Below are 21,542 nucleotides of genomic sequence, written 5' to 3'. Positions count from 1 at the left end.
GGTTTTGCAATCAGCATATTAAACATTTTCAACACCTTTTCTATCTACTCACTTTGAGACAATGTTAATTTGTGATTCTTCCTCTCTCTAGTTATTCTCATACCAAGGATTTGTTTTGCAGCACCCAAATCCTTCATTGCAAATGAGTTTGCCAATTTCCTTTTGAGCACATTTATTTCCTGCATGTTAGAACCTGGAACAAGCATGTCATCTACATACAATAACAATATAATATAGCTTCCATCAACTTGCACACTAGTTTCTCCTTCCCTTTTACCTCATATCCTTGTTGCTGCTGCATATATATCTCTTCCTCCAAATCCCCATGGAAGAAGATTGTCTTTACATCTAATGCTCAAGATGCAAATCTTCAGGTGCTATTAGACTTAAAATAGTTCTAATTGAAGTCATTTTAGCAACAGGAGAAAATATTTCATCAAAATCAATACCTTTCTTCTGTGAAAACCCCTTCACCACAAGTCTAGCTTTGTACCTCTCTTTTCCTCCATCTTCTTCCTTCAACCTTTAAACCCATTTATTTTGCAATTTTGTTTTACCTGCAAGAACCCTGACTAAGTCCCGAGTTTGGTTATGTGCTAAGGAGTCCATCTCTTCTTTCATGGCTTGCTCCCACTTCTTCCTGGTTTCTACCTGCACTGCTTCTTCATAACATTCTGGTTCACTAGAATCAGTCAACAATAAATAATATAATGAAGGAGATCTTCTAACACCACCTTCAGGTGTTTGAAGTGCTTGTTGCTGTTGTGGTTGTTGTTATGGCTGTTGATAATTATGATTTTCAGGCACCATAACTTTTCCTGTTATATCGTCAAGCACTGTTTATTCTCTGTTTTCTTTTTCTTGTTTCTTTTCCTGCAACTGATTCTTATACAAGAATTTTTCATTGAATATTACATCTCTGCTCCTAATGATTTTGTGATTTTCATAATGATATAAGTGATAACCAAAATCATTAACACCATATCCAATAAAGGTACATTTCCTTGATTTTGCCTCAAGCTTTGTTCTATTTTCTTTGTTATTGTGGACAAAAGCTTCACAATCAAAAGTCTTCAAAAAGCGAGTAGTTTAACTTTTTACCTGTCCATGCCTCCTCTAGAATACCACCATCCAAGGAACTTGATGGCCCTCTGTTTATTAGATAAACAATAGTATCTACAATATCTTCCCAAAATTTCAAAGGCAATCTTGCATGAAATCGCATGCACCTTGCATGCTCCATGATTGTTCTGTTCATCCTTTCTGACACACCATTTTCTTGTGGTGTTCCTGGAACTGTCTTCTCTTTGCAAATTCCATTCTTTGAACAATACCTATCAAACTCTTTGTTGTAATATTCACCTCCATTATCTGATCTGAGACACTTCAACCTTTTCCCTAAAGCTTTCCATTTCTTGAAAGTATCAAATACATCAGATTTATTTCGAATATAATAAAACCAGGTTTTTCTGGATGCATCATCAATAAAAGTAACTTAATAACATGAGCCACCAAGAGATGATACCTAAGCAGGTCCCCATAATCTATATGCACAAGCTCTAATTTTTCGCTCTTTTTTCTTTTCCAAACTCTAAGGAATATGACTCTTTTCTATTTTCCATAAACACAATTCTTACAGAATTTTAAATCAACATGTTTCAAACCTAGTAACAAATTTCTTGAGTGGGGAATCTGCATCCCCTTCTCACTCATGTGCCCGAGCCTATGATGCAATAATGTTGTATCTTCTCCTGTAGAGGTTAAAGCAATAATAGAATTAAAAATACCATTGCATAAATACAATGTAACAACCTTTTCTCCTTTCGCTATTACAAGGGATCCTTTAGTGACCTTCCATGTTCTATCTATGAAAGTAGTTACGCAACCTTCACCTTCCAACTGCCCTTTTGAAATCAGATTTTTCTTCAGATCTGGAAAATTCCTTACCTTCATCAATAGCCGCTGATTTCCATTTTGTTGCTTTATGAAAACTGTACCCATTCCAACGATTTTAGAGGGTTTATCATCACCCAATCGAACTTGTCCAAAATATCCTTGAACATAATCATGAAAATGTTTCTTATCAGGTGTGTCATGGAATGAGGCCTATGAATCTATCACCCAGGCATCAATAATATTTTCTAATGAAAGAATCAAAGCATATTGCAACGCATCACCTGTTACATTCGCTTCATGATTAGTTTCTTGCTGGAAATCTCCTTATTTTCCCTCCTGAGACTTGCAGTCTTTCTTCGAGTGTCTTTTCTTCCCACATTTCCAGCACACTATCTCTGATCTGGACTTGGATCTGCCTCTCCTTGACTTACTGTGGTATCTTGGGCTCTTTCCTCTTTCCATTTTTCTTCCCCTAGTCTCTGCAGTCAAAGCATTACCTGATGTCTCACCAGAGCTTTTTCATATCATTTCCTTGTTAAGGATTGCACCAACAACATCATCAAACTTTAAAGTACTAGATCCAGAGATAGAGTAACTAACAACCATAACTAAACCATTCCAACTTTCTAGCAATGAGCACAAAAATAAAAAGGCCCTAACTTCATCATCAAAATTTACCCCTACAGAACTTAATTGACTTGTAATTGTATTAAAATCATGTAAATGATCTGCAACACATCCACCTTCTGACATCTTCATATTAAATAAACGCTTCATAATAAATACCTTATTTGAGGCCGAGGGTTTTTCATACAGTTTGGCCAATGTCGACATTAAACCCTATGTTGTTGTTTCCTTTGAAATATTAAATGCTACCGATGCCACTAGGCACAACCATATTGTTCCAAGTGCCTTCCTGTCCAGAATATCCCATTCTGTGTCTATCATACTCGTCAGCTTCTTTGTCTTTCCTCTCAATGGTAGGTAAAGATCTCTTTGATACAGATAATCTTCCATCTGCATCTTCGACAGCTCGTAGTTTTGGTCGTTGAATTTTTCGACCCTAAACCTACCATATTCCGCCATTGCTCCCACTCGAACAAGGAACCCTTCTCTCCTGCGATTTTATCAGCCAAATAGACCTTCGGCTCTAATACCAGTTATTAGAAAATTATATATCACGGAGCAATGGAACACATAAAATATTGCAGAAATATAAACACAGAAAATGCATAAAACAAGAGAGACACTGATATACGTGGTTCACCCAGTTTGGGCTACGTCCATGGAGAAACAACCAATCCTTCCTTTTATATTATCCAGCAAACTGAAGAGATACAACCTATTGTAGATCCACTGTAACACCCTCTTTGCTTCCAATATCCTCTCTCTTCTTCACTCAGAATACAAATATGCATAGAAGCAATAAAATTCCCTCATATACAGTGAGGGGTTTCCTTCTAGGGTAAAAATCCTAAATTAAACATAACTTCTACTGTGAGATCATCTGCTTAATGAACAACACGGATTGACTAGATATTACTAGACTTTTAAAAGGCAATTTTACATCTAGTTTTAGCTTCATGGGTGCTGCCCCCGAACCCTTGCCAGTGGATCGCTGGCACCACGACCCCGAGTCGGGGTGGATTAACCCCACTACACCCCCCGCGTGGAGGGGTGTACAGTCTTCCTGAGGTGTATATCCGGTTGAAACCTTTGAATATAGAAGATAATCAGGCTCCATAGCCAACACACTCGCTAGGATGCCTTTCCCGACATTCAACTTGGAAAATGTCTCCCATAAATCGTGGTTATTGTTTTTAACTTTTATTACATGGAATTTTCACCAGGGCAGTTACACCCTCGACATTCTTCTCATCCAAATTGTTTGGCATGCTGCTGCTATTGTGGAGACATATTTAGCTTCTGCGAGATACAATGATACTATCAGCTGCTTCTTCGAGACCCATGAAATCGCTCTCAAACATAAATGAAAAACATATATTGACGTGCTCTTTCTATTATCAACACTACATTCCAAGTCACAGTTAGTGTAACCGAACACTCTAAATCATTTGTTGTGGTGTACAAAATACCATACTCCTCTTTCGCATTGACATAGCTTAAAATCCTTTTTCCTACGTGCTAATTTTTCTCCTTGGGTGTCTCTATGAACCTTGACACCATGCCTATTGAATAAATTATATCCAAACTACTTGTTGTCAAATACATCAAGATTCCCACCATACTTTTGTATAATGTCAAATTGACATTGTTGTTGCAATATTCTTTGCTCAACTTCAACCCCATGAGAGTTGGAGTTGGTGCAAGCTTGTTGTTCTGCATATTAAATGTCTCCAAAATCACCACTACATACCTTGTCCAGGAAATAAAAATACCATTTGTTTTTTGCTTCACTTATATGCCCAAAAAATACATTAACAACCCCAAGTTATTAATTTCAAACTCACTTTTCATGACTTCTTTGAAATCAAATGTTGGGTCCCTATAATACTAGTGATTACCCCATTAATATTGTAGTTGCATCCCTTATTAATATTGTTGTGCCCCTATTATTCCGATATTGTTATTACTGCGCCCCATAGAATCCCTCTATTGTTATTTTTGTGGCTTTATATTATTATTGTTAGGTCGACTGGGTTATATTGTGACTCCTTAGATTCCTATATATAGAAAGGAGGTTTTGTCATTTGAATCATCCAAGAATTTTTCATTTATGTAATGTAAAGGAGGTTCCCCCCTCGAAGAGGCTAAATTTTAAGGTGTTGATCTATCTTTTCTATCTTTTCCTGAGCTGGTTTCATAACATTTGGTATTAGAGCTTTGGATTCTAGGGTTTCGCTACTCCAAACAAGTTATCGTGGAATTTTTGCTATAACTGTTTTTCTGCGACGTCTCAGAAGAAAAAAAAAAACCCATTTGAGAAGAAATCGCGCTGAATCGTGGGTCCAAAGTTTAGAGCTGTTCGCCTATATTTTCGGAGATATGATCTCAGGAAGTTGGTCTTCTTGCAGACTCCTAAATTTCATTCCAAACAGGTGACCTGGGGAAAATTGTCACAACTTTCTCTCTGAGCATCTGATTGAAATTTCGTAAGAAGGTGTAGAAAGAGGATAGACTGTAGTTTCTTGTATGTATTTTTTAGAACCAAAGGTCAAAACAGTGATGCGTGGCACGTCGTACAAGTTCGCTCTACTGAACTAGTCTATAATCAGGTCACTGTGGGAGATTTTGTATAACTCTTCCTTCAAGAATCCAATTTGGATCCAATTGGTGGAATTGGAAAGAGTACACAAAGGGCTACTATAGGTTGTAATTTTAGAACTGGATGGTCTGAAGGTATAGAGATACATGAGAGGCAATATCGATCTTCTACAAAGTGAAAAACGGTGTATAGATTCTTTTAAATTTTTGCTTAAGATTGGTTTGAAATTTTATTTTGAAGGAATTCAAAGGGCATAGTAGAGCATTATTATCAGTAACAGATGCCCCAAGGAAAGAAAATGCAAACACCTAGTAAGAAACCTGGAAACCTTAGCATGACTCATGAAGAAGAGGAAGAAATGCTACATGATATATCAAAATTACAAGAACACGTGCAACAAATGTCACGCTTACAAAAGCTAACAGAAGCTAAGATAAATGGTGTAGAATCTAAGATAAAGGGCATGGAATCTAAGATGGACGATTTGAAGATAGATTTGCAGACAAATTTGAAGAGATACATGGCAGATTTGAAGACATATCTAAAGACAGACATGGCAGATGTGAAGACAGATTTGACAAATTTTCTACAAGAAATACTTACTAATGGTGAAAAGGTTGTAAAGGAAGCTCATGATGCGAATGAAAGAAATGTTAATCATGATTTGATAGACTCTAATGTGGGATCGAAGACCCACCATATTCCAAAAATCGATATGAGGAAGTTTGACGGCAAGAATCCCAATAATGTGCAAAACACACAAAAGGTATGTATTGCAACTTTATATTTTGAACCAAATCAGTTTGTATGGTATCAATGGCTCTGCTCTCATAAACAAATTATCGCTTGGGAAATCTTTACGAAAGAATTAACAACACATTATGGGGATACAAAAAGAAACACTTTTTTTAGCGAATTGATAAGTCTCAAACAAAAGAGTTCAATAATGGAGCACATTAAGGAGTTCCAAAAATTGAACATAAGGGTAAAAAATATTCTAGAGGAGCATAGGATTGATGTGTTCATAGGGTCTTTAAAGGATAATATCCAACATGATGTTCGCCTTTGCGAGCGTAATTCATTACAGAAGGCATTCAAGTTAGCAAGAAAAATGGAACGCAAAATTATGGCAACCAGGAAGCATGCCACTCACAACTATAAAGATGGAAGTAATGTTGCTCCTAGTCTTCCACAACCTATAAGGTTAACACCACAACAATTGGAAGAAAAAAGAGCAGAAGGGCTTTGTTATAGTTGTGATAGAAAATACACTAAAGGTCATAAGTGTGCTGAGAAGAAATTATTCTACATAGATTGCGAAGAGGAAGAAGAAAAGGAGTAAGAAAGGTCAAAAGAAGAGGATATACTCCAGGAACAAAGCCTAGATAAAGAAGAAATGAATCCGACCATATCTTGTAATGAATTGGCTGGAATTACCACTCCTCAAACCATCAAGATAGAAGGACAAATAAAGAAGAAAAAGGTAATAGTGTTTATTGATTCAGGGAGTACCCACAATTTTATTGATTGTAAGGTAGTAAAAGAATCAAATTTCTTCTTATATCCAGCACCAGAGTGTCAAGTGATGGTTGCAAATGGAGGAACAATAAATTGCTCTGGAAAGTGCCATAATATCAAGCTATCGATGGATAATATGTATTGACTAGCCCAATGCTTTCCATTCGAATGGGAGGTGCTGATGTTGTACTAGGAGTCCAATGGCTACAACCCTTGGGTACAATAGCTTTTAATTTTCAAGAACGTTTCATGAAATTTTCTGTGGAAGGAAAGGAAGTTGAATTAAGGGATTGCAGGGAAACCAAGAATGATAATCAGCTCTAACGGTATGACAAAGCTTCTAAAAAAGGAACAAAGAGGTGTAATTGCACAATTATGCTCACTAGATGTTTCCACATTGGAATCATCTATTTCTCCCTATCTCCAAAAAGTATTGAACAATCATTCCAAGGTATTTGAGACTCCCAAAGGTCTCCCATCTATTCGTGATCATGAGCATGCTATTCATCTGATTCCAGGAAGTGTTCCTCCAAACATCAGGCCGTACAGATATCCATATGCCCAAAAGAGTGAAATTGAACGTATGGTTGCAGAAATGCTAGAGGCTAGTATAATTCAACTGAGTCAAAGTTATTTCTCTCCTCCAGTAGTATTAGTGCACAAGAAGGATGGATCATGGCGCATGTGTCCAGATTATAGGGAGCTCAACAAGCTCACTATTAAAGATAAGTTTCCCATTCCTGTCATTGATGAATTACTCGATGAATTGCATGGATCAATTTACGTCACCAAGTTTCATCTTCGTTCAGGATATCATCAAATTAGAATGAATACTGAATACATTCCAAAAACAATGTTTAGAAGTCATGAGGGTCATTATGAATTTTTGGTCATGCCTTTTGGCCTTACCAATGCACCTTCAACATTTCAAGGTTTGATGAATTCCATTTTCAAACCATTTCTTAGAAAATTTGTGTTAGTATTTTTTGATGATATACTAATCTACAACAAGTCTTGGAAGGATCATGTTGAACATGTTGACAGTGTGCTACAACTATTGGAGGAGAAACAATTATATGCAAAAATATCCAAATGTTTCTTTGGATTACAAGAGGTGGAATATCTGGGTCATATTGTATCTCATGAAGGATTTAAGGTAGACCCTAGCAAAATTAAAGACATTAAGGAATGGAAAATCCCCACATCCATAAAGCATCTGCGAGGATTTCTCGGTTTGACACGGTATTATGGCAAGTTTGTTAAGAATTATGGGAGAATAGCAGCACCTCTAACAACATTATTGAAGAAAGATGCATTTTCATGGACTCGAGAAGCAAAAAAGGCCTTCGAACATCTTAAAGAGGCAATGTGCCAAGCACCAGTCTTAGCTACACAAGACTTCACAAAAACCTTTATTATGGAATGTCATGCTTCAGGAAATGGAATTGGTGCTATTTTAATTCAATATGAAAGAACCATTGCTTTTAAAATTCATCCAAACAAGGGAACATTTTTACACAAAGCTATTTATGAGAAGGAAATGTTGGCAATACTCCATGCACTTAAGAAATGGTGACCCTACCTAATGGGAAGATACTTCAAGGTAAAAATAGATCATGATAGCCTTAAATACTTTTTAGAAAAAATATTATCCTCTGAAGAGCAACAAAAGTGGGTCACAAAGATGTTGGGTTATGACATTGAAATCATTTAGAAAAAAAGGGAAGCAAAATGTGGTGGTAGATGCACTCTCAAGAAAGGATGAGGACGTGGAAGCATTGTTGTGCGCCATTTCTATCATCCAACCAGACTAGATAAACGAAGCAAGGGAGGAATGGAAGAATGATGAAGAAGTGTGGGCACTTATTCAAAAGTTACAACAAGATTGCAATACGTCTCATACATTTAGCTGGAAAAATGATTCTTTATGGTACAAAGATCACTTATACCTCTGTAAGAATTCCCAACTAAAACAAAAGATTCTTATGGAATTGCACACTTCTCCCTTAGGAGGGCACTCAAGGTTTTTAAAAACTTACCACAGGTTTAAAAAGAAATTTTTTTGGGATGGCCTTAAATTGGATGTTCAAAATTTTGTAGCGGAATGTTTCATTTGCCAACAAAATAAAGTTGAAACAATTAAGACCCTGGGTCTATTGCAACCTTTATCCGTTTCAAGCCAACGTTGGGAGGAGGTTTCAATGGATTCTATCACAGGTTTACCCAAGTCTGAGGGAAAGAGTGTCATCATGGTGGTAGTTGACAGACTTACCAAGTATGCACACTTTTGTGCATTATCACATCCATTTAGAGCTAGTACAGTATCTACTGCATTTATGGAAACAATTCAAAAGCTACATGGAAACCCAAAGATTATTGTAAGTAACAGAGATCCCCTTTTCACTGGAAATTTTTGGACATAATTATTTTCTTATCTTGGTACTCAGTTAGTTCATAGCTCATCTTATCATCCTCAATCTGATGGGCAAAATGAGATAGTAAACAAATGTTTGGAAGGATATCTTCGTTGCTTTGTATCTGATAAACAAACACAATGGGTCAAATGGTTACCTCTAGCTAAAAGGTCGTACAACAATTCCTTCCATACAGCAACAAAAATGACCCCATTTATGGCACTTTATGGATATCATCCACCGTCAATCACATCATATTTAAGAGAAAATTCTAAGGTTCAAGCAGTGGAACATCACATCGAACATCAACAACAAGTCCTCCAACTCTTAAAGGATAACCTTGTGTTGGCACAAAATATAATGAAACAACACGGAGATCAACATCGCAGCGAAAGAAGTTTTGATGTAGGTGATTGGGTATTCCTACGCCTACAACCATATAAGCAAATGTCCCTCAAGCAAGCTAAGAAGGATAATAAATTATCACCAAAGTATTATGGTCCATAGAAGGTGTTGCAAAAGATCGGTACTATGGCATACAAATTGGAGCTTCCTGCAGCTTCTCGATTGCACCCAGTTTTCCATGTTTCATGTTTAAAGAAGGTTATAGGCGACAAGCTCCCAGTTCAAACAATATTGCCAGAACTTGATGAGGAAGGAAAAATTATATTGGAACTGGAAGAAGTCACAAAAACAAGAACTCAACAGCTACGAAATCGATCAATTTCGGAGTATCTTATCAAGTGGAAGAACTTATCCACTGAGGATTCCACATGGGAGGATGACAATTTTATACAAAATCATCCAGAACTACTCAAGCGTTGAGGAAAACACTTTTTTGAAGTAGAGGGGCATGTTGGGTCCCTATAATACTAGTGATTAGAGGTGCATCCCTTATTAATATTGTTGTGCCCCTATTATTCCCATATTGTTATTATTGTGCCTCATAAAATTCCTCTATTGTTATTTTTGTGGCTTTATATTATTATTGTTAGGTCAGCTGGGTTATATTGTGACACCTTAGAATCCTATATATAGAAAGGAGGTTTTGTCATTTGAATCATCCAAGAATTATTCATTTATGTAATGTAAAGTAGGTTTCCCCCTCAAAGAGGCTGAATTCTAAGGCGTTGATCTATCTTTTCTATCTTTTCTTGAGCTGGTTTCATAACATCAAAAGTGAGGAAATCGTCACTCCCTATAAAAATCAAATCATTTACATATAAAACAACAATAATAAGCTTACCATCACTCTCTTTGATGTAGAGAGTAGGTTCTCCATCACATTTGTGAAATCCATTGTCCATCAATTAAGTGTTTATTGTGACATACCATGAACGTAGTGTTTGCTTCAGCCCATAAAGAGCTTTCCTTAGCCTATACACCTTTTCTTCTTGTCCTTCTACCTCATAGCTAGATGGTTGTGCAACATATACTTCCTCTTTCAACACTCCATTCAAGAATGTTGATTTTACATCCATTTGATACACTTACCACTTATGTTGCGTGACAATTGACAACAATATACAAATTGTCTCCATCTTTGCATCTAGCGCAAATGTCTCCACATAATTCCTTCCATGTTGGTGCTTGTATCCTTTGACAACTAGCCTTGCTTTATGGCTTTGAATATTTCCTTCAATGTTTCTCTTAGTCTTATACACCCACTTCACTCCAACAACTTATTTTCCATGCGAAAGTTCCACTAACCCCCATGTATTATTCTTTTCTATTGCTTGTATTTCTTCATCCATTTCTATGATCCATTTTTTGTCTTTGACCGCACCCTCAAAATGGATTGGGTAATCTACATGAAAAAACAATGAAAATAAGGAATTTAGACTTGCACTAGTATCAACATCACTTGCTCATAAATTTCACATAAATTTGTGAAATTTTGTCTTCTTATGCTTGCAGAAGATGGAATTACCATGTCACTTGATGTTGTGCTAGAGGTAAATGGTGTTGCGGTTCTTTGCGGTGTGTTTCGAGTAGTACTTTCTTGCCTATGTGACACTATCCTATTATTTGTTGATAGTGTCGCTTAGTGACTACTTAGTTGAGGAATTACTTGTTGTGGTCAATTTCAATTTTTCTTCACGTGGTATACATGTTTTCACATTGATTTTCTTCTCGAAACTTCCATCCCATGCTTCCTCTTCTATGAACTACACATCTCTGCTAATTATGACCTTATTTAATGGATTGTAGAGCTTGTATGCTTTGGATTCATAACTATATCCAACAAATATGCATTTCTCCCCCTTGCTGTCCAACTTCTTACATCATCCGGGACATGTGCATAAGCCACACATCCGAATACTCTCATGTGATTGACACCATTCTTTCTTCCACTCCATTCCTCTTCACAAACCATATTGTTGACAATTTTGGTTGGACACCTATTAATGATATATGCTACACAAATGACAACTTTAGCCCAATAGTCATTTGGAAAATTCTTTTCCTTCAACATACTCCTTTCGATTTCCATTATAGTCCTATTCATCCTTTCCGTGACACCATTTTTATGAGGTGTATACCTTGTTGGAAATTTCTTGTGAATTCCATGCTCCCTACAAAAAAGAAGGAAGTCATTTGGGATGTATTCATCACCTCTGTTGGTCCCAAAAATTTCAATGTAGTGTTATTTTTTATTATTATTATTATTATTATTATTTTCCTTAAATATAATTTTTAATTATTTATTTTAACTAACTATTATCATGAATTATTTTAATTACTAATTTAACATAACATTTCAAATATTTAACTAACTATCATCATAAAATTATTTATTAATAATTTTTACTAAATTAATAATTATTTATTAATAATTTTCATAAAATTATTTTTATTTAATTTATTTTAGGGATCGGTCCCCCCGGGTAATTTTTTCCCTTAAATATAATTTTTAATTATTTATTTTAACTAACTATTATCATGAATTAATTTTTTACGTATTATTTTAATTATTTATTAATATTTTTAACTAACTATTATCATAATATTATTTTTATTTATTTTATTCTAAGAGATTGGTCCCCCTAGGGTAACTTTTTCCTTAAATTATTAAAAAAGGGGTTTTGATCGTGGTACCTAGTCCAAACTAGTTGTTGGTCTTTTTAGCCGTTGGAGGCTCTGCTCTATCTATTTAACTTGCTAAGCTGGATCTGTTTCTTCATCAACTTGTCCTCATGATGAACCACATTGGTTGGTTCGAAACACGTCGAAAAATGATGTTTCATGTGATCTTTGCCGAAAAATCTTTTGTAAACTTGATATGGATCACAAAAGCCTAAACTCTACTAGCTACGAAATCGATCAATTTCGGAGTATCTTATCAAGTGGAAGAACTTATCCACTGAGGATTCCACATGGGAGGATGAGAATTTTATACAAAAGCATCCAGAACTACTCAAGCGTTGAGGAAAACACTTTTTTGAAGGAGAGGGGCATGTTGGGTCCCTATAATACTACTGATTACCCCATTAATATTGTAGTTGCATCCCATATTAATATTGTTGTGCCCCTATTATTGCCATATTGTTATTATTGTGCCCTATAGAAACCCTCTATTGTTATTTTTGTGGCTTTATATTATTATTTTTAGGTCGATTGGGTTATATTGTGACTCCTTAGACTCCTATATATAGAAAGGAGGTTTTGTCATTTGAATCATCCAAGAATTGTTCATTTATGTAATGTAAAGTAGGTTTCCCCCTCGAAGAGGCTCAATTCTAAGGCATTGATCTATCTTTTCTATCTTTTCTTGAGCAGGTTTCATAACATCAGAAATGAGGAAATCGTCACTCCCTGTAAAGATCAAATCATTTGCATATAAAACAACAATAGTAAGCTTACCATCACTCTCTTTGATGTAGAGAGTAGGTTCTCCATCACATTTATGAAATCCATTGTCCGTCAATTAAGTGTTTATTATGACATACCATGCACGTAGTGCTTGCTTCAGCCCATAAAGAGCTTTCCTTAGCCTATACACCTTGTCTTCTTGTCCTTCTACCTCATAGCTAGATGGTTGTGCAACATATATTTCCTCTTTCAACACTCCATTCAAGAACGTTGATTTTACATCCTTTTGATACACTTACCACTTATGTTGCGTGACAATTGACAACAATATGCAAATTGTCTCCATCCTTGCGACTAGCGCAAATGTCTCCACATAATTTCTTCCATGTTGGTGCTTGTATCCTTTGACAACTAGCCTTACTTTATGGCTTTCAATATTTCCTTCAATATTTCTCTTAGTCTTATAGACCCACTTCACTCCAACAACTTCTTTTCCATGCGAAAGTTCCACTAACCCCCGTGTATTATTCTTTTCTATTGCTTGTATTTCTTCATCCATTTCTATTATCCATTTTCTGTCTTTGACCACACCCTCAAAATTGATTGGGTAATCTACATGAAAAAACAATGAAAATAAGGAATTTAGACTTGCACTAGTATCAACATCACTTGCTCATAAATTTGACTTAAATTTATGAAATTTTGTCTTCTTATGCTTGCAGAAGATGGAATTACCATGTCACTTGATGTTGTGCTAGAGGTAAATGGTGTTGTGGTTCTTTGCGGTGTGTTTGGAATAGTACTTTCTTACCTATGTGACACTATCCTATTATTTGTTGATAGTGTCACTTAGTGACTACTTAGTTGAGGAATTACTTGTTGCACTCAATTTCAATTTTTGTTTAAGTGGTATACATGTTTTCACATTGATTTTCTTCTCGAAATGACCATCCCATGGTTCCTCTTCTATGAACTACACCTCTCTGCTGATTATGACATTATTTAATGGATTATAGAGCTTGTATGCTTTGGATTCATAACTATATCCAATAAATATGCATTTCTCCCCCTTGCTGTCCAACTTATTACATCATCCGGGACATGTGCATAAGCCACACGTCTGAACACTCTCATGTGATTGACACCATTCTTTCTTCCACTCCATGCCTCTTCAGGAACCATATTGTTGACACTTTTGGTTGGACACCTATTAATAATATATGCTACACAAACGACAACTTTAGCCCAATAGTCACTTGGAAAATTCTTTTCCTCCAACATACTCCTTTAGATTTCCATTATAGTCCTATTCATCCTTTCCGTGTCACCATTTTGGTGAGGTGTATACCTTGTTGGAAATTTCTTGTGAATTCCATGCTCCCTACAAAAACGAAGGAAGTCATTTGGGATGTATTCACCACCTCTGTTAGTCCCAAAAAAATCAATGTAGTGTTGGCTTTTTTTTCGACAAGAGCTTTCTATTGGTGGAAAAGTTCAAACACTTCACTTTTCTTCCATAAGAAGTAGACCCATGTCTACGAAATTCAAAAAATAATAGCTGCCACCAATTGATGGTGTGTGCATTGGTCCACATAAGTCTGGATGGACAATATCCAATGGTCTTTTTCCCTTATTGACTTTCACACTAGGAATATATCTCTATTCTCTTTGCCTAAGATGCATCCTTCACATAGTTTGGTCATTTTTTCTATGAATGGAAATCCCTTCACCGTGCCTTTCCTATTAAGAAAATTCAAACCTCCAAAATTGAGATGACCAAATCTCAAATGCCATAATCAATTTTCATCTTTGGCCTTTGCTTGAAAGTTTACTTGTGTGACAACTGCAACTTCTCTTTTATCCTCTTATGAATTCATTGTCATTTCTGCTTATGCACCTTCGTCCTTCAAATCTGGTTTTATCTTTAGTGGAAACATTCTATTGCTTGTCATATGAACTTTTTCAATCAACTATTTTCTTCGAGATTTATCCAAAATTATGCACTCTCCATTATGGAAAAAGACAATGTATACCTTTTCCATGAATGGTCCAATGGTTATGACGTTATGATTTATACGAGGGACAAAATAAACATCTGAAATGTACTTCTTCTCCCCCTTCTTAGTGAGAATGTTGATTCTTCCTTTTCCTATGATAAAGACTTTTTTATGAGTCCCTAATATCACCTCATATTTCACACTTTCATCTAAATTGTGTAAAAATTTCTATGTTCCCTATCATGTGGTTGCCACATTGTGAATCTAGGAACCATAAAACATTACAATTTCTTGTGTTACATTACAAGCCAAAAACATAATATATTGGCTCTGATTTTCTTTTGTGAAATTTTCACTTGGTTTGTTACTTTTATCATGTTGCTTCTTTCTACATTCATTTGCATAGTGACCATAATTCTTACAATAATGACATTGGACTTGAGATGTATAATACCTCTCACTTTGTGCTTGATTCTTGCGTGAGCCCTTACTCAAATTTTGATTGCTACCCTTTCCACTTGAGTTTGATGAGCTGCCTCTTCCACCTCTGTGTGGGTTTCTTCCTTCAATGAGGAGATTATTGTAACATCCCAATAATCATAATTTTTCCCATTAAATTGAGGTATCTCACAGTTAGTGAATATTGTATTTGATGCTACTATTGCTATTTCTTACTGTTAAAAAGAACGCCTTCGGAACAACTTTTAAGTCTCAATAAAAGCAAACTATGATACCACGTGAAACTTGAGGCATAGGATTATTAACAACCTCACTGAGAAATTCACTTTACAAATCCTAAGCCACAATACTTTGCAAAAAAACGTTGAATAAAAAGTACGATAAATTTTGAAGAGCGATGGTACCCTAAATTTGTAATTTGACCAAATTCATTTAAAACTACTTATAGATAAATTGAATATAAATAATTAGATAAATAAAAATTTTCAAAAAGTAAAAAACCAAACTATCAGATTCATTTAAAACTACTTATAGATAAATTCTAAATTGAAAATCTAAATTATCATAAATTTAACAGAAACTAGAAAGCCCAATAACAAGATTCCAAAATATTTTAGACAAACTTTTTATACATAATATATACACTATATTAATATTTTAGACAAACCTTTTATACATAATATATAAACTATATTTAATGGAATTTGATTGCTAAACTATGAATTCTTAGAATCTTAAATAAAATAAAATAATACATATTTAAAAATTAAATAAAATGTAACTAATTATTCCCAATTATTCCCCTTTCCTAATTTTAATTAAATAAAATGTAACTAATTGTCCCTAATTATTCCCAATTATTCCCAATTATTCCCCTTTCCTAAAATGTAACTTCTCAAAATTTTCTCAATTATTCCCCTTTCCTAATTTTAGTAACTAATCCAATTATTTGTGTGAAAAATGAGTCTACATTCCCAAACTCCTTCAAAATCTCTCATTAGAATTTGTGGTTCTATTGTCTTTATCTTTTCCATGTCTTACTAAGTTGTCTAGAGAGTACCCCATGGTTTCTCGAACTTTCTCACTCATGCAAATCTTGGGACAATACTTTCATGAACTGGGCTTCTGAATCCTTGTTCTTGTTGCCCCTCAATAAATTAGTTTCTATGTAGAAGAGGGATTATGAATCTTTTTCATGTTGCCGCTCAATAAATCATTTTCTACATGTGTCAAACCATTGTATGTCGCTGCATCTCTTGGTTCTTGAAAACCATTCTCCACCAAATCCCAAATATATTGAGAAGAAAACAAAGTCTTCATTGTAACATCCCAATAATCATAATTTTTCTCATTAAATTGAGGTATTTGAGAATTAGTCAATATTGTATTTGATGCTACTATTGCTATTTCTCACTGTTAAAAAGAAGTTTGTCCAATGCCTTGGGACCAACTTTTAAGTCCCAATAAAAGCAAACTGTGATACCACTTGAAACTTGAGGCATATGATTATTAACAACCTCGTTGAGAAAATCACTTTACAAATCCTAAGCCACAATACTTTGCAAAAACAAGTTGAATAAAAAGTACTATAAATTTTGAAGAGCTGATGGTACCCTAAATTTGTAATTTGACCAAATTCATTTAAAACTACTTATAGATAAATTCTAAATTGAAAATCTAAATTATCATAAATCTAATAGAAACTAGAAACCCTAATAACAAGATTCCAAAATATTTTAGGCAAACTTTTTATACATAATATATAAACTATATTTCTAGGAATACTCTAAGACTGCAATAATGGAATTTGAGTGCTAAACTATGAATTCTTACAATCTTAAATAAAATAAAATAAAAGAATGCATATTTAAAAATTAAATAAAATGTTTAATAAGATTAATAAAATAATCTAAATTGTTAAGATTCCTTCATTTCACATGTCTCCAGTGTCTTCCAAAATTTTGTTGGACCACCGGCAGCATATTCCAAAGGCATTGCCAGTGAAAATTTCACGAGTACTTTCATCATATGCCAATGCAGTGATACAGACCATTGCCCTTTTTCTCATTTCAGAACAGTGGGAACTATCGGATTCAATTTTTGCCAGGCATTCTCCAGCGACAATGTTCAAGACATTGATAGTACTTTTATGTATAGGCATAGAAGGACATGTACACATGAAAATATCTTGTCCCCGGGTGATGTAAGGACCATCAAACAAATTACTTCCAGATAGTTCGAATTCTAGGAACATGAACAAAATATCCCCTTGTAGATTACAAACGTGAATGTTGTTACTTATCGTATAACACACAAACTGTTCTCTTTTATCTAAATAGTACGGGCAACACTGTGCTTGAATCTCTGTTGTTTTTATAACTTGAGGTCTTTCAGAAGCTATATTGATGATTTGCATTTTCATTTCCTCTTGCTGTACAAGTACCGTATCACTACCACACAGTGCAATGAACACAACATAATATTGCTTGCCAAGTCTTGCATCGAACTTGGAATAAACTTTCAATGAGATTTCACCTGAAGAACTATTATCAACGTTATACATCCCCATCTCCCTATTACAAGGAGATAAAAACCTAAAATGTGAATTTCCCCAAGGAGTGACACTTTCATCTGGTATGGTAAACAACTTCCTGTACTCTTTCAATTCGAAAATTGTGAATAATTTTATGGAGATTTTATGCTAATTTTGAATTCTTATTAACTAATAAAAGTTTATTATTATTCTGATTTGATTAGAGTTGGATTTTGGTTTATAAATTTATGATATTAATTAATTTAAATTGATTCAAAATTAATAATACAAAGATGGAAAACATAATTGAAATAAATCAGAAAAATCATTCTTCCATTAAAATTCAAACCCAAGGTCTCAATCATAAGGTTGAAAATAAAGAATTTCACCAATCTATATCTATTGTAAACCTCAACTTATCACATATTCTAAATGTGTAATTTTTTGTATCATTTAATTCCATGTCTACTATTAAGCATTTCATATTAAAAAAATTACAACTTAACTAATTCCATTTTTTTTAAAGATTGATAGATTTTTTTAAATGCTTGAGAATTCTATTCAATTTGTCCTTATTAAGGGATAGCCACAAATGTAAGTATCTAAATAATATAAAGAGTTTTAATATAATATTAGGTCTAATATGCTATAGTTAATATACTACATCACATTATACATCCATTGATGATTAAACCACTTAAAAAACCTTTTTATTAATTATTCATTAAAAATATTTAAAAAGTCCTCTTTATGAATTATTTATGGACTATCAAAAGCACTTTTGGTACTTCAAACAATTTGTAACCTTGAATCATTTTTACATTTGAGTATCTTTTTATTGCCTATTAAATAACCAATCTTACAATTTTCTTATTTATTTGTTCTAGTGTTTAAGTTCTATATAAATATTTACCATCCTAAATGGAATTTTTTTTTTTTTTTTCCATACATAAAAAGAGAAAAAGAAGAAAGAAAGAAAACCAATGAAAATGTTCATATATATTATTTTTAAAACTTTATTATTGACAAAAATATGAAATCTATAATATCAAACTTATATATATTATTTTTAAAACTATGTTATTGACAAAAATGTCGAATCTATAATATCAGTGAATAGCCACATATAAAATGAAAATCATAAATCAAAATATCTTTCCTATAACCCAAATAGAAAATACAGAAAACTATTGTATTGTTTGTTCTTGATGGTGGTAATTAAAACACTAACACATTCTCGGCATATAGGATTAAACACTCTTTTGGTGCAAGTCAAAGTGCCTCAATATCCCTCAAATTGTAGCTATTCAAACCTCATGTAAATAATATAATCATCTCACATAATCTAGCAAACAAATATAAAATGTTGTATGTTATTTTCGTGAGCAGAGAATATATGATTTTGAAATAGTTTATGTAAAATTAATTAATTAATTAGTTAATTAATTATATATATATATATATACATAATTAATTTTAATTTGGAAAATGCGGGTGATGACATGTCAGACAGGGACGAGCCACATGCCCAGCATGTGCCGCCCCGTGCCAACATCGCAGAGTAATGGCTCACTGCTGCCGAGGTATAATATTCAGCCGCCCGAGCTCTGGGCATTCAATGCTGAGCAGAGTGAAGCGACGAGGAGGAAGAAAGCAGTTATGGAATGCTCTGTTCGAGGGAATGTTGAGGGATTTTGCAAGGAAGATGAATCAATGCAGAGGCATTTGCTTGGTAAGGCCTGGGTGGTGCAGGCGCGGAAAGTTTCTGGACGGGTGGGCGCTCTTCTCCCTCAAAACGAAGTCACTGCAATCCGTCACTGCGAATCTAGTGAATGTCTCAGAAGGGAACAGAACTCCAAGAGCAATTGGAGTGAATTTGAGGCAAAAGGTGAAGTCTCTCGCTCGGGCAAAGTCGGGTTTGCTACTTTTGTGCGTGGTCTTTGGGCAGTTGAGTTCCGCCCTTCATCATTTCTGGTTCTGCTATCCTTTGGCAGAGCGGGGACTTCAAACCCACGCGCTCGGTCCTGGAACAAGCTGAAGAAGACGTGGAGTCTATGGCTCGATTGCGGGAGAGACAACCGAGCAGAAGGGGACCAGGGCGAGGTGCTTCTTCACGCCCCCCTGCAGCAGATGTGCACCATCACTGCTGCTGCTGCTACTGCCACAGGAGAGCGAAAGCCACCCCAATTCAAGCCAATCAGTTCATGGAGGTCGGCAGCTCCAGTGGAGGAGAGCCTGTGCTTCCAGCATTTGGCTCAGTCGTTTTCACCTTGGGCAGCTCGAAGGATAATGCAGGCATCAGTGCACATATCTCAGTCCTCTTTACCAAGGTTCCTGAGGAGAATGAAGATGGAAAGCCACCAGTTTCGGCTGAGCTACTTCCAGAAGGCAATCGTGAGGAGAGTCCAGTGCTGCAGCCATCAATTGAAGAAGGAACTTCTGGGAAAGAGCCCAAGCAAGCCCCTCCCCAACTTCCAGAGCAGGAACCTCTGGCCACTGCAAAGGATCCAATGGCAATGTGGGCAGGAGTCCCTGAAGGCCAAGGATGGTGCTACGTCGTGGAGGAAGAGCCTGAAGATTGATCCCCAGAGGCACTCTCCAGCCCTCTCTTCTCTCTCTCGGCTATGGTCTAATTCAAAGGTCTCGGTGGGTATTTGGATTATGCTACGTTACTGTGTCTGTTTATTTTCAGTTCTTAATAATGTCATGTATAATGCGGTCATGTGTGTGGGCAAAATTTCCCGTGAGTTTTTTGAATGGAAGCCCCTGCGTGGGCCATATCGCCACTGTCTGAACTCAATTCTGTATCATGTTTTGGTATAGCCGTGTCATTACAGTCTTATGCTTTGGTTTGTTCTGGAAGTGTTTTGGTATGTTTTGGAGGTGCTGCCCCTGCGAGGGAGCATTTTGTGTCAAGCTAAGCTATCCAAGGTGCCATAGTTGGCCCTGGTCAGCCTGTCTCTCTGCATGTAAAGTTTACTTGTAAATATAATCTAATAGAATAGCTAGTTTTACCGAGAAAAAAAAATATATTCATATTTTTAATGTTTTATGAAACTTTTTAATCATAATATATATATATATATATATATATATATATTGTAAATCTAATCAATCAATTCAATTAATTTTAAATTTATATATATTATAATGATAGTATTTAATTTAATTTTAATGATTTTATTTTTATGTGTGTACTTATATTTTAAATGATTAATATTTCATTTATTCAATGTAACACTTAAGCATTCAAATAATACCAATTTTTTTTATTTACCATCATTTATTACTTCCAAACCCTACATAATATACTAGATATGATGATTAATTCCATATCATTCCATATCTTTACCACATACATAATCTGGATGATTAAGGTTAATGATTTTATATATTTTATAGCCCCCTCCCTAGGTCATTTAATTCATTAAATGCCATTGGAGGAGTCAACTGACATCTAGATCAGGCATCTAACACTAGGTACAACTTCCATATCATTCCTTTGCACGTGAAGGGTTGTCCACCGTCAATCATGTCCATCGCGATTGGATGGATGGACTCTGGTTGCATTTCGGCTAGTTCGTTCTACAATTTTCTTTTCCTGTTGGGAATTGTCTTCGAGTAAAACACCAAACCATAATTGATTTTGTGTTGTTTTGGTTCCAGAGTTAAATACTCTGCCTATT

The 21,542-nt window shown here is 35.0% G+C and overlaps 1 protein-coding gene across 1 annotated transcript; it reads right to left on the bottom strand.

The window, feature by feature from the left end:
* Window positions 1–17,256: 17,256 nt before the first annotated feature.
* Window positions 17,257–17,892, bottom strand: LOC149267245 (uncharacterized). The gene has a single exon (XM_089410577.1). The coding sequence runs from the start codon at window positions 17,890–17,892 to the stop codon at window positions 17,257–17,259; it is 636 nt and encodes a 211-aa protein (XP_089266703.1).
* Window positions 17,893–21,542: the final 3,650 nt, after the last annotated feature.

The sequence above is a fragment of the Pinus tabuliformis genome, chromosome 6, assembly GCF_031772625.1.
Source record: "Pinus tabuliformis cultivar Carrire ecotype Pingquan chromosome 6, CPIR1, whole genome shotgun sequence".
In the NCBI taxonomy this organism is placed as follows: Eukaryota; Viridiplantae; Streptophyta; class Pinopsida; order Pinales; family Pinaceae; genus Pinus; species Pinus tabuliformis.
Note: the sequence above shows the minus strand (reverse complement) of the source record. Positions and strands in the feature narration are given on the sequence as shown.

Coding starts and splice junctions, on each gene's coding strand:
- LOC149267245 (XM_089410577.1), bottom strand. CDS start 17,892: ATGGGGATGTATAACGTTGATAATAGTTCTTCAGGTGAAATCTCATTG.